Below are 17,275 nucleotides of genomic sequence, written 5' to 3' on the forward strand. Positions count from 1 at the left end.
TGGGAGACATTCCTACATAATAAATATTCACAGCAAGGCCCCCCCCCGACGCCATTGTGGGAGGGTGTCAGTGGTGCGACTTGATTGATGGACAGCCGGGACCCTATTCTTGCTACGGTGTCTTTCACATCTGTCAGATTTCATTGAAGGGGAGCTGCTATGGATATTAAATCTGCAGCTCACGTTAGCTGTAATTCTCCTCGCATTATTACTCCATGTGTTGCATAATGTAATCACGGAAAGGGAAGGAAATACACATGGTTTCACCCATTACACAGAGCAGACTCATTACTCAAATTAGTGTAAGATAATTGATCAGGTGAAACAAAGAGGGAGCGTGGCGGGCCGTGCGGTGGGAGAGAGGAGGGGAGAGACGACTGCCGGATCTGAATCAATGTTATGGGTCTTTACGTGGGAGGACGTGCGGGGGAGATGAGGAGGAGGAGGAGGAGGAGGAGGAGGGTGGAAAAAAGAAGGGAGGCGAAAAACAGCATGTAGATATTGCTATGTAAATGAAGTCACCTTCACATGAAACCCAGCGATTAGGCTTGAATTTGCAGACAGGGAAGGACAAAGATAACTCGACACACACACAAGCGCACGCTGCAGTAAATGCACACATTTATGCAGCCAGGAAAGACACAGGCTTCAGCTTTCCCTTCGTATCTCATTCTGAGAAAAACATCTGGAGGGCTTCAGTGAAAAGCTGAACTTAACACAGAGGGATTTACCTACATTTATAGATAGTACACAATACGCCCAGAGCCACTGGAAGCTATCCCGCCATATACAGTGCAGTCGGAGAGCATTAGGGCAGTAACACATTTTTTTTTATTTATTTTTTTTTTATGTGGGGATTTTTAGTGACTCTTTGATATGGTACAATGACTACATCTGCGAGGCAGCGGCTGTCAGCCTCGCAGGGTACTAACGTTTACAGCAGAACGATCTGGACGGCTTATTGGGGAGGTGGGATCATTGTTGCATGATATGTGGCTATCATATGTAACATCCTGTAATCACTATTACACTACTTCCTGGTTTTGTCGCTGCAACTGATAAGAGACTTGGGTCGACGCGGAGTCTGACCCAAATATTGTGTCATCGCAGGGAAAACCCGTGTGCAGCCTGCTAAGTACCATTAACCATGACAATATTAGCCACGGTACTGTTAGCCAAAGTATTATTAGCCATGGCAATATTAGCCACGGCACTGCAAGCCACAGCACTATTGGCCAAAGTAGCCAAAGCACTATTAGTCAAATTGCTATTAGCGACAACTCTACTAGCCACATTGCTAATCTATCACCTTTGCTAGCTGTGTTTGAAACATATAGAATTGCTCAGAGCAACTGCTGATATGAGCGCGTATTGGAGTCCGAGCCCACGTGTGTGGGTGTGTGTGTGTGTGTGTGTGAAATGTTGTGATAATAAAAAAAATAAAAGGTTTTGATAACTGTATCACTGTGTATCTTCTCCATAAAGTTGCAGGTTCACCACACAAATGTAAAGGATCCTCAATTAAAGGCCTTAAGCAGTTTACCCACAGTCAATATGATTTTATTTAAATGTGAGTGACATTTCCCAATTATTAAAATCAAAGCAGGCAAAAGGGAAGGGAAAAAAAGTAAAACAAATGAAAACCATCAATTGAAAAGTCATTAGTGCCGAGATGGTGAAGTCATTACGTTAGGACTCAGGACTAATTTGCATTAAAATACACATCGGGCACATCTTTTCTAAAACGCGCCGTCTAATGCGCTTTTAATTGCGTGCAGTAATAGCGACATGCTGATGAATGAGTGACTCACTGATGATGATGAATGAGTGAGTTTGTACCTCACTCACTGGTTTTGAACTACGCAGGCCCGAGCTTCTATATGACATACACGGTGGCGGAAAAGAAAAACACGTTTCAAGACACATGAATCTGTGAGTTACTGCATTTAGAATCCAAGAGCAGTCTCTTTTAGTCGAGTCACTCCCAAGTCACTCGCTCCTTTATGCTTGCGCACTCTTCCGCCCAGGTGAATACTGGATTTTTCAGCAAAAGCCAGGGCAAGTACAGGAATTTTTCTTGTGAACAATAAACAAACAAAAAAAACATTTAAAAAAAATAATTGAATTTGCGTTTCTCTAATGCAGAAAGATTGTCTTGGAAATATTTCTAGATAATATTTAAGATTGTATAGAAAATATTTCCATGTACTACGATAACTAAATTTTTTATAGTAAGTACAAATTAACTCTATTATTAACTCTAATATCCAGAGACAGTAGTTATTTCAGAGGAGACTGTAGAATGCGTTCCCCTCCACACGAGTGCTACTTATTGCAATAATGAAATTAAGCACAATGAAGAGTATTATTGCAGACAAACGTGCACTCCCGGCAATATCATGCAAGCCTCTCTGGGTCTTTAAAAAGCCTTTAGCCGGCTTTATTAAAAAAAAAAAACTCTCTGACACGAAGAGTTGCAGTGATGCATTAACTGTGGAATCTTCTATCTGTTACAAGGGTTAATAAGTCACCGGCACATAATTATGCATCTGATATTAAGGTAGAGAATCTGCATAACGGTGCCCTACAATGTGTGTAATCAGTGTGTGTGCGCGGACGTGCTATCTTCTGTTCCCATTAACCTCTTCAACGATAATAACTCTGAGGCCCTCCCTCATACACTTGATGAGGTGTGTAGCTCCATGGCTGACTAAACCAAATTCCCAAACAAACGTGCAAACATGCGGACGATGACAAAGGTGTTGAGATAAAACTAGAATTGAAGAGTCTAGTGGCTCAGGCTGGATTTCTGTTACATGGCTTAAAGCGACAAAATTCCACGCTGTTTGTTTTTTTTTTTTTTTTCACCCCTCCCCTAACGGTACAAACTGCATGCGTAATATCACAAATATAATACAAACGCGCATAAAATCTGATTTTGTCAATTCGGAATGCAGCCTCGTGCATTTTTTGAGGTAACTGGACATCAAACATCTGCCAGTCTGAGGTCTGAAGTCTGTCAGACCTCGGAAGTCACACTTGCATTAGTAATGCATTAATGTCACATTTGAATTTTAATGAAAATTGTATGAATAAAACATATCATTTGCGACATATATTTTAGAAACTGAACTTCTTCCATTACGTTTCTCTGTGCAACGCGCATAGTATATGGCGAGTTCATATGAAAAAAAAAAAAAAGCATAATATTCTATGCAACCCAAAAATGATTGAACCTTTTCTTACCTGTATGTAGCCTACTTAGGTTTTGGCTCTGCATTATTTTCGAAGTCCTAATTTATTTTAATTCTGACAAAAAAGATGTTGTGAAATCTAAAATGAATTGATGCTGATCGTACTCTCCTCGCCATCTGCACTAAGATGAGCCTTCCTACCGTAAGACGCAGGAGTAGAGCCCTGCATCCTGGAGGTCGGCCGGCCTGAACCAGATGGCGTCCTCCTCCTTGCTCATGCGTATGCCGTCGAACGAGATGGGCTCCTCGAAATCGCTGTGGCCCAGGCCGGAGCTGCGGTACCACATCAGGCTGAGGCCCACGCTCTGCGCCTGGCTGTAGTTGGCCCGGATGTAACCGTAGAACAGGGCGCACTTGAGCCGCACCGGCTCTCCCTGCAGCACCCGGTACTTCAGGTAGTCCACTGACCAGTCTGTGCAGCCGTCCACTGCGGAGGCAAGGAGAGGGAGAGGAAGTCAACACTTTGCTCCACAGGGGAACTGAATTAAGCCTAATTAGAGTAAATGAGAATATTTCATTTAGCTTTCAGACAAATTAGAAGCGTAATAAATCCTTCGACTATACCTTAAAACACAGGAGGGAAATGGAAGCGAATAAATAATTCTTCACTTACAAAGCCTGCATATGCATACATTTGTATACACTATATTTATGTGTACCGCATACAGCGTTTGATTAAACAACAGATGCATAAAAAAAAAAAATGCAGTGCAATGTGTTTCAGTTCCAGATTCCAAGGGAGCTGCTCTGGAAGGACTGTAAATTTTACCAAAACACACCTGCACACACACACACACACACACACACACAGGTCCACAACCGCACGCACGGCTTCCTTCACGCTGCTGGCACATTCAGAGCATGTGCGCCACCTTGGCCTCCCTCTGCACGGAGAGCTTTGGACGCTGCGCCGCAATTTCCAAACATGCAACCACTGTGAAATTTGGGAATGAACTGTAAAATATTTCCATAAACGATGTCAAGCGCGCTCCAAGTGCTGAGGGTGCACCACGGGCTCCGGTGCCAAAGAGCGCCAGCCTGGTTCATTAAGTGGAAATATGCCCGCAGCTCCGCGAGCAGGATGGCTCCTTGTCTCACAGTGATACGCACAGATATTTTTCCCTTCAGGAGTTTTGTCATATATATATTTTTCTTTCTTTCTGTGTATACTTTCCTTCTTTGGCTTATGGGACAGCTCATTTGCGCGTCATTTTCCCGGCACACAGGAAAAGCAGCGGTCCCGCCAGGGCAAAGTTAAAGTTCAAATGACAAACTAATTGAATTCCTGGGGCAATAAACAAAAACATAGGGAACAAGGAGTTCTGCCATCATAAAACTGAGGGCTAATGGCAGATTCGGCCAATAAAAATAAAAACAATAACAATCAAATTTTACAAACAAAAAACTTTTTCTGGTTCCTGTTATTGTTTCTATTGCAATGACCAAATCATGCGCACTTCAGTGACGCTCCCAACGTCCTGCTTGACAAAACAAGCGCGCCAAAGTGTTTCAGCAGAGAATGTGGTCAGGCCAGCAAATGAAATGCGTAGATTCAAACTACGACTGTTTGCCGTCTGGAGTCCCTTTTCGATAAACGGTGCTGCACACGTCGCCTCATAGCAACATGAATGCAAAAGGGCAAAAATAAATGGAATTTCAATTATTGTTTTGATCAAAACAAAAAACAAAACAAAACAAAGCAGATTCTTCCAGGGCTCCTCGTGACGCCCCCCTCCATAGGGGGGGAATAAGTGGAGTAAGCGCACCGAAAGGACAAACCAGAGATGTATTCAGTGCAGATGGCGACTCGTTCTCCGCGCTTAATATTTAAAACGTATGCACGCGGCGCCAAGCAGCTAAAAGGAAACTGGACAAAAATCAAGGACAGTGGAGGGGCCCCTCGGGCAGCTGGGGGTCTGCTCTAGTTGCGTCTAGCAGACGCGTCCCCCTCCCAAGCTACCGCAGGTTAACCTATGGCCGGCTATCAGTCTCCCGCTAATTAGCCGCGGCTTGTTTATCCAGCAGGTATTGGGGGCATGTGTAAGCACACGCAGGCCGAGGCAGAGAGCAGGGGAGAGAGTGGCCGATGGAGTGATGAGATAAAGTAATAAGGGCCCTGCTGTGTGCCAGTCTGTGAGTGATACAGTGAGTCTCGCAGGGACAGCCTCGGTTGTAATTAATACTCTTAATTACCAGGGATGTAAATGTGTGTCTGTGTGTGCTTGCGCACCGAGTGTGCCTTCCCTATATGAATGGTCCTGCGCCTAATTATGTCTGATAATTACCAATAGGCTTGGCCGCAAAAGTGTGTGTGTGTGTGTGTGTGTGTGTGTGTGTGTGTGTGTGTGTGTGTGTGTGTGTGTGTGTTGGGGGTGACGGCGGTTTGGGCTGATGTGCAAAACGTTGTCTAATTATCACCGCCGATAATGAAGACGCCGCCCCTCCCTGCAGGTACGCGGTTTTTCCTCGCGCGTTCGCTAGCGCTCTTCGCACAACTTTTAGACGTGAGAACTTAATTTGCGCAGCTGCTGTGATTCATCGCCGACGGGAAACTGTTTTTTTTCTATTTTTTTTTTTCAGAGTTTACGCGAGTCACTCACCGGGGGGACTTTTGAGGACACGCTTTTGAGTCAGCCACACACTGAGTGATAGATTCGGGTGTCCATATGCGCTGCCAACTCCCCCCACTGAGAGAAGTAGCTATTGGCTGCCCCGAAAGTTGCTAGGAGTTGCTAAATGACGTCAGGGACTCATTTGGATAATTGGTCATGACTGTGCAGTTGTAATGGACACTTTGGGACTGTATGAAAGAGGAAGAATGTTATTGGAGAGAAAAATAAATACGTTTAATGTTTGACAGTACAAATTCACTTACTTCTGAGAAATATAAAGACACTCTGGCAGTTACTTTTTTCCCCCTTCAATTTGGTTAGATTTTTGCTTAATGGTTCACAAAGGTGCGATATGAGTAATCATAACCATAGTAAATAAAAACAAATTGACAATTTTAACCATAATATTTGAAATATAAAACTAGTCTACAGTAACTTTTTTTTTTCGGCCATGTAAATGCGTAATTAATTTTCAGACAGGACACAGAGGTATAGACACCTGCTCTGACTGGTTTGGAAGGGGGGGGGGTTAGTTCTGCTGTTAAATCTGCTGTTAAAATAAGTGACTAGAGGGGTCTGAACACTCACTAAAAATAGTGACAACGTTGCTAAATTGGCAAAACTGCCTCACAGGCTTCGGCCACTCCCACAGCAACTGAATGATTCATTTGTTTTGTGAGTGGGGCGAGCATCTGAGCGAATTGTTCGTTCACGTTGAGTCTCTTCTTCGCTGCTAGCTAGCTTAGCAGTAGCAGGGGCTAGCCGTGTCGGATTTTGAATCAACTTTGTGCGTCACGAGTCGAGCCAATTATCACAGTAACAGATGGCAGCAGGTGGTCATAATGGGGCCCGATTAATAGAGACAAAAAAAATTCTTCCAAGTCACTAAAAAAGACTCTTGAGAGCGAAACGTTCAGTTCCTGGCAGATGATGTTGGTTTTCTTTCCACGACATAGCTTTGAGGGCCTTCAATATTGTTCCCTAGATGGGATTCCATTCTTCCTATATGTGCGTGTCAGAAATGACAAAACACGAGCATTAGCCACGCAGACGTGGCCTCGCTCGCTCGTAGCATTAAACACATTTCCATTGAAGGCAGCAGGTGAGTCCTTTCCTCTCAGCGCACATCACTCTGCTAATCAGCAGGGACGGCGGAGGCTTCATTCTGCCCCGCTTTATTCACCCTCTACAGCGCTAATGGATATGACCTCTGCCTGTCTCTCCTGTGCACACACACACACACACACACACACACACACACACACACACACACACCATTTTCACCCCCTCTGCCCAAACAAAAACTGTTTATTCAAATCAGCTCAAATCCTCATTCGCAGAAAAAAAAAGAAAGGAAAAAAAGAGAGAAACCTTTTCAGCGGCGGAGCGCCTGTCATTTGCAACCCCCCCCCAACCCACCTCTCTTTCCCTCTCTCTCTCTCTCCCTCTCACCTGTCGACGAGGGCCCGTCCGCGCGCCAAACAAATTCTGAATGCACGCCGGAGTGCGCATGTAAACACGCGGGCACGGAGACCTTTAATTCCTCGCGGACCTCCCAGGGGGGGTTGTCTGATGCAGTGGCCTTTTGTGGTTGAAACCATATTCATGTCTGAAACTCAAAACGGTTTTATCAACTCAATTAGAGGCTGACATTTCCCACATCCCCACGCTGGCCCGCGGAAAATCGATGCAATGAGGAATACTGCAGTCTTCACCACTCTCTCCCTCACTCTCTCTCCCTCTCTCTCTCTCTCCCTCTCGCCGTGATGACAACACGAGCACATCTGCAAAAAAAAGCAAATGCATTGCATTTCTCTCTCTCTCTCTCTCTCTCTCTCTCTCTCTCTCTCCTCCTCTTTATTGCCCCCGCCACCCACCGCTGGGACAACGAACCTTTAGTGGGTATTCTGTTCGGCCGCTCTCAGACAAGCTCGGACCTTCAAGGGTGTTTTCCCGTAAGGACTTGTCCCCGACACCGGCCGTGCGAAAAGCGACTCTGCCGCTGCGGGAACGCATAAAGCACGAGGCTGCGACACACGGTGCGTGCATTCATGGCACTCGGATGGCGAGTGGAGGGGGGGAGGAGAAGGGAGGGAAAGTGGTTGTAAAGCAGGACAGGATGGGATGGGATACGATAGGATGGGATAGGATGGGATGGGCGCGTGTGTTGCAGGGGTTTTATGCATTTTGCATTGAGACAGACCTGCACGTCTTCCACAGCCCTGAGCGAGCGAGGGATAGACCTACCTGCAGTCATGCATAACATAACAGAACTAAACCCACACACACACACACACACACACACACACACACACACACACATACAGTGGCCTCAGTGGCAGTTACATCAACTCTTATTTGTCTCCCCCCCCCATAATCAAATTCCCATTATCCTCTCCAGGCAGCGGCAGCATGTAACTGGAATTGAACTTGCTTTTATTCTCTGGCTGGATCTCCCCGCACCTCAACCGGTGAGCCCCCTCGTCTCTCATCTCATCACTACCTGCTCTCATAATGAAGTGTAATTATTGGATGCCGGGTGGGCGGCGGGGGGTTCTTCCGGGCCGCCAAGACGTCCAATGATCCATGCGTGGATAAGTGCCCCTCATAATTTTGCTGTCCCTGTCCTTCTCTGTCTCCACTAGTAGGTTCACGCCCACTCCACGTGCCACACGAGACGGCCGTGTCTCCTATATGGACTCCCTCCTCCACCTCGCCCGGTCACTCTCTCCTCCTCCACGCCACACCTGCTAATCGACCTCCACATTTTCACGTCCTTATGTTTATGAATAATTACCGCCTGCATGTTCGTGCGTTATCATTTATTATTGATAAAAGGCTAATTGTGTCCAATCAGGCTCCATTTGTGCCGTGTTCACAATGTATACATATATATATATATATATATATATATATATATATATACATATATATATATATATATATATATATATATATATATATATACATATATATATATATATATATATATATATATATATATATATATATATATATATATATATATATATATATATATATATATATATATACATATATATATATATGTATATATTTATGTACACATGCACAGGCATATATATATATAGTCTAAAAGTGGAGGTTCCAAAGGCTTCATTCTAGGGCCCCTTCAGTTAAATGCCTATATACAAATTAAACAGGTTGTAATAATAATGAGAAAACACATTACTACAAAAACACACAGGCTATATTTTTTACACAACTAGAATAAGTAGTGAAACTCCAATTGTTGCCAAACAGATTCTTGCCACAAAAACAAATCTTTAACGTACGCCGCCTCGTAAAAAAAACCCAAAAGTGCACTGCAGCCAGTCTATCTACCATATCTAGAAAGTGGCTTTCTGTCTGTCAAAGATTCATTGATAAAATTCTGCAGTCGTTTGATGGAGCCCCTCATAGTTTATGGCCAAAATGCATTAGTGATTTACTACAGCACCTCAGGTCGCCAGGGACGGCTCTGCTTCCTGTCCCAAGAGCCAGAACCAAACACGGAGAGGCAGCATTTAGTTTTTATGGCTCACATATCTGGAGCAAACCCCAAGAGAGGAGCAAAGTCTGTTGTTTCCGTCGGTTCCACAAATTTGCTTGACTCATTTTTAGTTTCCGATTTTAACCATTTGTAACACTGAAACACAGATGCTGTTAGAGTTATCAATCTGAAATGACTCGACCTGATGGATGGAAATCATTCTATTGGAGGGTTCCTCAAAACAGTTTCTCGCGTTACCCAATTTATTTTTTACATTAGATGTTACTCTGAAAATACGCAATTCTATTTCTACCTTTGAGCCCTTCCACAAATTGCTGTTCAGTCTGTCGGCTTCACACTGAGGCGATAAGAAAATTGGAATTTTAGTGGAATAATAATAATAACAACGATGATGATGATAATAATAATAATAATAATAATAATAATAATAATAATAATGATAATAATAATGACAACACTCATTAACAAGAAAAAAAAAGTCTGAACTGCAGTGCTGTTACATTGGGTGAGTGTACAGCTGGAACGGCAGGGCCTGCTGCTATACTGCCGCACAAAGTGAGATAGCAGCAGGATAAAAGGCAAGAAATAAAGAGTGACGGTAAATAACACAGTTTACTATAATCGCTTCTATGTTACAACAACTGCGTTGCGTTTCTCCCATTTTTCTGATCTCCGCTATTCTGTATTGATTTAAGATTTTACAGTTTGTTGCAGAACACTGTACAGTATTACTGAGAGTGCAATTTGGTTCTCCCATTATGGTCTGTTTAAAATGAGGCCATTATCTCCATTAGCTTTTGTTCAAATCGCGGCCCTAACTCTCGCGGTGGATTGTCCCCACGTTTGCGTGGCGCACTCACTTTTTGAATTAAAGCAAACACACACGTGCACGTGCACACGCACACGCGTGCACCTTAGGTTATTACTTTTTGGCCCTGACTGTGTTGTGCGTGCACGGTTGCCGTTGTTGTGCCGTATCGCACAGCGGTGTTCCATTAAAATACTGAACCTGCACCTGAGGACACTAGAACGGATGCAGGAACAATATCGAAATGAACTAAATCTAATTTCTTCCTGTAGACGTTACAATTTGCATACATATTGGCACAGTTGTTTCAAAGGCAACCACAAAGCTTTGTGGGATAAACCAAAGACAATACCCTAATATAATATAAAAAATGAGGCAAATCCTTAACGATGAGATTCAGCTCGCCCAGACGCCGAACAGGAAACTGCTGGCATCTGCATTTGTGGCTAAAACGACTGCAGAGAGGAACACGGGGTGGTATCTTTTTTTCTTTCTTTCTTTGTTAAATCTGCATATAGAGAACGGCATTAATAGTTTAAGGGCAGATGACAGAAACTTTCAAGTTTGCTTGAAGGTGACGGTCCTGTTTCTATTGTCTCACACAGAAAGCCGGGTGAGTTTGTTGCCCTTGACCAAGTTCAGCACGGCTCGCGCAGATCCTTTTAATAACTCTCCAATTGACTTCAAATTAACCAGAACCCGTTATAGAACAGAAAATTTCCCCTGTTGTGAGAGAAAGGGTGTCACCAAGACATTAGCTTTTTGACTTCGCGCTCTCTCTCTCTCTCTCTCTCTCTCTCTCTCTCTCTCTCTCTCTCGCGCGCTCTCTCTCTCTGCCTTGCTCATCTCTTCTTCCTTTCTCTTGATGATAAAGGGCTCCTTTTAAGGGGAACAGAAAGCTTGTCAGGATTTGGCCAGCTGGGGAAAGTTATTTGAGGCCCAAATTGATGCACTCGGGACTCTCAATAGTATCTCTCCAATGGCGGGCGGGGGCGCGGGGGGGCGGGGGAGAGGGCGACACCATGGCCGGGGACATTGTTCCTCATAAATGGCCTTTTATTACATAGGCAAAGTTTTGGGAATGAGCAACCGCTTTTCACGCTTGCCGCCGCACCATGTGTAAAATTGAAAAGGACTTCCAAGTCTCTAAACAACCGGAGCGTGTGTCGCTCTCTTATATCATACGCGGTTTTACTGGGGATGGGCGCACATGCTAATAACATCCCTCTAAGTTATAAAATCAAGGCTGGGTATGAACACCATCCATCACGCTGACAGCTAGTAGACAGCCTACAGAGACGCCAGCCTGTACAAATTGCGAGCGGCTACGCGCAGTCCTTGACTAAAATTGGTGTGAAAGCCAAGGCTGTGCGTTCTGTGGGTAAATAACCTATGCTTGCCTTTACAGACCCAACTCTCTTTCATCACCAGCATTTTCTAATCTGTTTCTATGTGCATGTTTTCTGCTAATATGCCCCCTGCAGACTATTCGTCTTAAAGAAAAAAAAAAAAAAAGCCATCAGGAATTTCTGTTTTCTATTTACACTCGCTGCAGGTTCCATCACTTCTAATTTGACAAGTCATTATCACCTGTGTTTCTCTGTCTCTTCCCTCTTGTGGCCTGAGACGCAGAGAGTAAAGAGGAGGAGAGCTGAAGCAAACAGCGTTAGATCAGCAGCATAATGCTGTGGCAGGGTGGTTGGTGATTGTTGATGCATTCTTGAATTTACATAGTCCATTCGGCGTCCGACTTCTCTTGGAAAATCTCATTAATCCACATTCTTTTCATTGTGTTTGCTTTCACTTGATAAATAGGAACTGATGGTGACTTGTTAGCCACTTAGCGAGAGGCAGCGGTTTGTGTCTGCATGTTCACTGAGAGAAGAACGCCCTCAGGCCCCACGACGTAGCCAGCAATGGCAATGACTGTAGTGGAAATTCAATATTAGGCAGAAACAGTGGGCCTTTTTATAAAACAAGTCCGATGAGCTCACAGCAAAACATTGGGGTCGGGTGCGCCCTCCAGGGCAACAAATGAGGGCATCATGACAACCCAACATGGGTCAACATGGGCTTGATAAAATCTATTAATTATTTTAGAACTAGATTAACAGTGAACAGACACCACGGTTAACTTGATTCTGCTCCCCACTTTAAGAAGATACTTTTCCTGATAATGGGCCCTGTCTTTAGAAATGTTTAATGGGACACTGGATTCCATATCCCCAGGGTTTGTGAATGAGTGTGTGTGATCTGCTGTGATGGGAGATTTAGGACATGCAACAGAAAGAAACAGGCCCCACAAGGGGAGTCGAACTAAATGTTATTTTTCACAGCGATGCACAGATTCACTCAGACCGTCCACTAGGAGGCCATGCCCTGAGCTATCCATGGTGCTGAACAGCTACAGCCTGTATGCATGCTGTATGTTCACGGCTGTCTTATGAAGGACACACTGCAATATTCATGATGATAGGCAAAGGCCACACTTGGCTGTCAACCTAGTTAGGGATAAGCTGAGATGTTGCCTAGGTCATCAATGTTTTTTACATTATTTATCAGGTTTTATACTACATTTGGATCATTTATTCATCTTGGACCTGCGCATCCTGGTAATACAGAAGTGTGCCTACCGATGGCGTGTTCCATAATTTAGCTCACAAGCAAGGTTTTCAGGTTCAGGCTCAGTCCAGGTTGATTACATGATTAGAAACACCTTGAAGAAAGAATTTCAGAAGGGAGAGCAACCTGAACGTCATCCAGCTTTATCAACACCGAGTGACACCCGTGAACTTCCCAACTTCTTTGTGTTTCCACCGTTGAAAAGTCACTGTATTGTATGGCTCCGTTGCCAACAAAGTTAATAACAAGAATAGACGCATCCATCCTGGCTTTACAATCTACAAATGGAATGTTGTCAACCCGGATCGATCTGATGTCATGTGTTGCCTGAAAGTCAGTTGTCTGAGCTAAATTGAATGCACCATCGGATCAAATGGAGATTTACACGTCAAATGAGTCTCAGCCAGTTTCTGCTGGAGAATATGATGACAAGATAGGTGAGCTCTATTCATTCTACTTATTGAAGTTATTCATGTCACTTGTGGCCGATCATGTGGTGCACTCTGGGGTAAATACCGACCAGGCCAAGCACTCTACCCCTGAATTTCCACCTGTCAACATACCACTGCATTTGCCTTTATAAAACATGAACTTGATAGAAATAGAAAACCTGTCCAAAAGGTAATAAAAGTCGTGGAACCACAGCCGGTGGCGAACATGCCGACAGAAATATCACGCTGAACCCCCGAAGGCACCATGATAGGTGACAACACTAGCAACAGCGTGGGGGAGGGGACGGTAGCCATGAGTCATCCATCTATTCAGTCAGAAAGATCCAGGCCTGTTAGTGACGCAGTGCTGTGCATGTTTGCTCTCCTAACTCCGGTGGCATCAGCTCCTGCCTTTGTGTTCTCGCCCAACATTTGCCGGGTGTGCGACTGCCCACATGGCCGCTTTGAAATCGAGGCTAAAAAAACCTGAGAGGAGCTTTTCTATTGGTCCAGTGGGCTTAGCTGGCACCGCAGCATGTTTACTCTTGCCTTGAAAATTCATCTCCGATTATCTTATTATGACATCTCTTATTATGAGGCAGCAGAAGAAAAAGAACACTCTCATGATGTATAAGATGCCATATCAGTCACATAGTAAAATTTGCCATTAATGCTATCGATTTGTCTATTTATTTAATTATTTTGTGCACTTCAACGAATGCTCTTCATTTCCACTCCCCCCCCCCCCCCCCACACACACACACTTTTCTCTGTCTTTTCTCGCTCTGACTGAAGTCTCAGAGCCGCGGTGCCTTAACAAGATCATTGGGGTACAGAGAGTCAGCCACACGTGGCCTGACCAAGCAGAAAAACAACACGGTTCAGCAACATACGCAGCAATCATGATGGGCGTCACAGCGCACAGAGTAGGACTTTGATCTGATAACTTACTGATGTAATGACCTTAGCCACCTCCAGCTGCCCCGGTACAGAACATGAAAAGGGCACCTTCACTTCTAGCCTCAGCTCTCCCCATCCAACCTCCTCGCCAGAAAGATGGGGGATTGGGAAGAAGACTGCAAAGCCTCTCAATGGCTTTTACTCACACGGTTATTTTGCGTAGCATATTCCGCCTTAAACACATCATTGATTCCCACTGAATTCCCCGGTGCATTCGCTTGCACTTGAACTACATTTAATCCCACCACTCACTTTCATAGCCTTTGATCTCATCCCTGACCCCCCACCCACTTACCTCCTTCACCATTCACCCGCCACGCAAACCAACCCATTCACACTGGTGACTTTTTTCCCCCCGCCTAGAAGTGCAAAAAAAATTAACAAAAAGAAAAGTAGCAACCCCACTTTGTTTTTCAGCATGCTTGCGTGCACCCCCTGACTGCATGTTTTCGTGAACGAGCACAGTGCATGTATTTTATGTCCACCATTTGTGTAAAGACAGTTGCACTGAAGGAGACGATAAATGAGCCAAGTGCAAAAGATGAAAGAACACTCTCAATTAAGATGAGTATGAAGCCTGGTTCATTAATAATGTAAAAATCATTACCCCCATTACGATGGCGACCCAGTTTAAAGACAGTATATGTGAATGTGTGTTTGCTTGCCAGATATTTCATGCAAGAGCAGCGTTCAGTCGGCAAGTATTATGGATTCCTCCTGTGTTTTGGTTCCAATCATTCATCTTTCGTAATGGCAAAAGGAAAAAGCTTTGCATCTTCTCGGAAACCTGCAGCACTCGGGCGACGGGCTACGTGCAAGCAGGATGTGCATGCTTTGGTGCACCTATATGTGTAGAGGAAGGCGAGCCAAACAGAAAAATGGAACAAAAGAGATGAAACAGACAGAGAACAGTCAGACAGGCGCACTCGCTTGATGCGTTCCTCTAAAATATTCATGTAGTTGAAGATTTCTGTCCCTGATTCCAGATCCAATTAAAGCTCATATCTAAATGAATGTGTGTGCCGAGGAACCAGGGAGGGACACAGCAGCAAACACAGCAACTCTGCTACTTCACTGACTGTTATGACAGCAAAGTGGTGCACTCCGACAGTGTGCAGATCCAGCAAAGCGCACAAAGAGAGGATACTGCACAGGTGCACAACTTTTTCTTGAAAGATGGGCCTCAGCTCGTGTTTTCTCGTCTATACACATATGCTGACTTAATAGATTGATTCCTGGACCACTTGGACTACTTGTAAACTCTATATGTTTGCACATGTATAATGTATGTGAACCCGTCATATTAGCATGCTTCACGGGAACTGACGCAAATCCCCTCAACACGCGGAGCTGCTGAATATTTTAGCAGCTTGCTAGCAAAGTGAGGTGCAGGGGAAGAGGAGTGCCACAAGTTTGGCACATAGATGCTAACATCATCTGCTCTTGTTGCACTAGACTGAAATAACCCAGATTCCTTGGTGAACAATTGCGGAAGATGTGTGGGCACTGAGGAAGCAGATATGAGAAATAACAATCACCAGAAACATGCCTGTCAAGGCCTTCAACATCCGGAGGACATTGTCAGGCTTTCTGTTGTCCAAGTTGAGTGGCAGACTGGGTACTGGTCCCCAATTTTTTTTAAAGGCCTACCAGAGGGCTATCCAATGACAATAAATAGGAAAATTTGCTGGAGAAAAGGCAGAAAAGGCATCGTCCAACTGTTAATTCTTGGACACAGAAACCCAGGCGAGACCTGTGGAGGCATCCATGGGAATATGGTGTACCGATCCCACTGTTGTGGGCGACTCTGTCACTATATTAATACAATGAGTGCTGGACCCCTTTTCACAGCAGTAAGTGGAAAATCTGCGTGGCACTCCACAACGGTTTTCGCTGGCGGGATCTTGAGTCTCAGCGAAAGTCAGGAGCGAGCGCACGCAACCTGGGAGGCCTCAGGGTTACGTGTCCGCTTTATGCAGACAATGTGGCTAGGTTGGCGTCGGGTCGCTCCTTCGTCGAGGGGGGGGAAGCATGTTTCTTCCAAGATTCTTCCGAGAGACCTCCTCTGAAAGGCGTTCCGGGCCTGTCCATCTGGTGGAGGGCCCTGAGGAAGCTCCGGGAATTGCCAGGGGAATTACATGGCCTGCACCGCTAGCTTGTTACCAGCATAACCCAACCTCGGATGAGCGGTAGGAAAATGGATGGATGGATGGATATGAAATATACAAAGCCGTTCAACATGGATGGCATGCAGTGCTGTGTGTCCTTCAGTGTGGAGAGCTTGGAGGGCAGGGCCCGTGCGGTGGCATTAAATGGGAATTAGCAGTGTTTCATTGTGATACTGATTGAGCACGTGTCCCTGGGGTGTGTTTGCTCATTGTTTCCAGCCCTTGTAAATCTACAATAATCCTCCCTTTGCAGGGCAAACAACACACACATGAATATCAACACGTGTGTGTGCGAGCGCATACTTTTCACTCGCAAATATTTTCGGTTTGAAAGAAACACAATTCACCTCCTCACGCCCTACACTGGACATCTGAATACGTAAAGCCGTGCAAAATGCATTTAAAACCACAGCAAAGTTTAACTCCATTAGTGTGTGAATATGATTAGACAGACAGGGTTTGTTCCTTACACTATAATATCCATACTGCACATTTCTTAACATTTGGCCTCCGCCCACTCGACAACCCACGCAACCGCACAGACACAGTGCTGGTGAGACGCAGGGAGTGCAGAACTAGTTTGCTGCTTGTTGAGTCCGTCTCCTGCGAGCTTTCCACTGTCAGGGTTCACCTGCCGAGAACGAGCTTCGCACGTATTTCAATCCAGCACAGTCTTGGCTACTCAACTGACCTTGATGCAAAAGACCACAGCCGAGGCATAATCAGCCAAGTACAGTACTTCAGCCTTTACTGGAGAGTGGCAAAGAGGCGGCTGTATGGTACTTGTTTAGTCCTCATCAAAGAGAGGCGCCGTTCCAGAGGAGCGAAATCTACAATCTACTAATCTCCGTCCTCTGAGAGCCGACACACACAATGAGCCCGAGCCAG

General features: G+C 44.9%; 1 protein-coding gene across 1 annotated transcript in view; it reads right to left on the minus strand.

Moving 5' to 3' along the window:
- il1rapl1a (interleukin 1 receptor accessory protein-like 1a) overlaps nt 1-17,275 on the minus strand; it is a 151,916-nt gene that overhangs the window by 80,634 nt on the left and 54,007 nt on the right. The window contains exon 3 of the mRNA XM_076014565.1: nt 3,396-3,681. Within this exon, the coding sequence (XP_075870680.1) occupies nt 3,396-3,681 (286 nt within the window). The remainder of the gene's footprint in view (nt 1-3,395; nt 3,682-17,275) is intronic.

Source organism: Nelusetta ayraudi, unplaced genomic scaffold, assembly GCF_046127955.1.
Source record: "Nelusetta ayraudi isolate G7.1 ecotype Tasmania unplaced genomic scaffold, CSIRO-AGI_Nayr_v1 ptg000169l, whole genome shotgun sequence".
Taxonomy (NCBI): domain Eukaryota; kingdom Metazoa; phylum Chordata; class Actinopteri; order Tetraodontiformes; family Monacanthidae; genus Nelusetta; species Nelusetta ayraudi.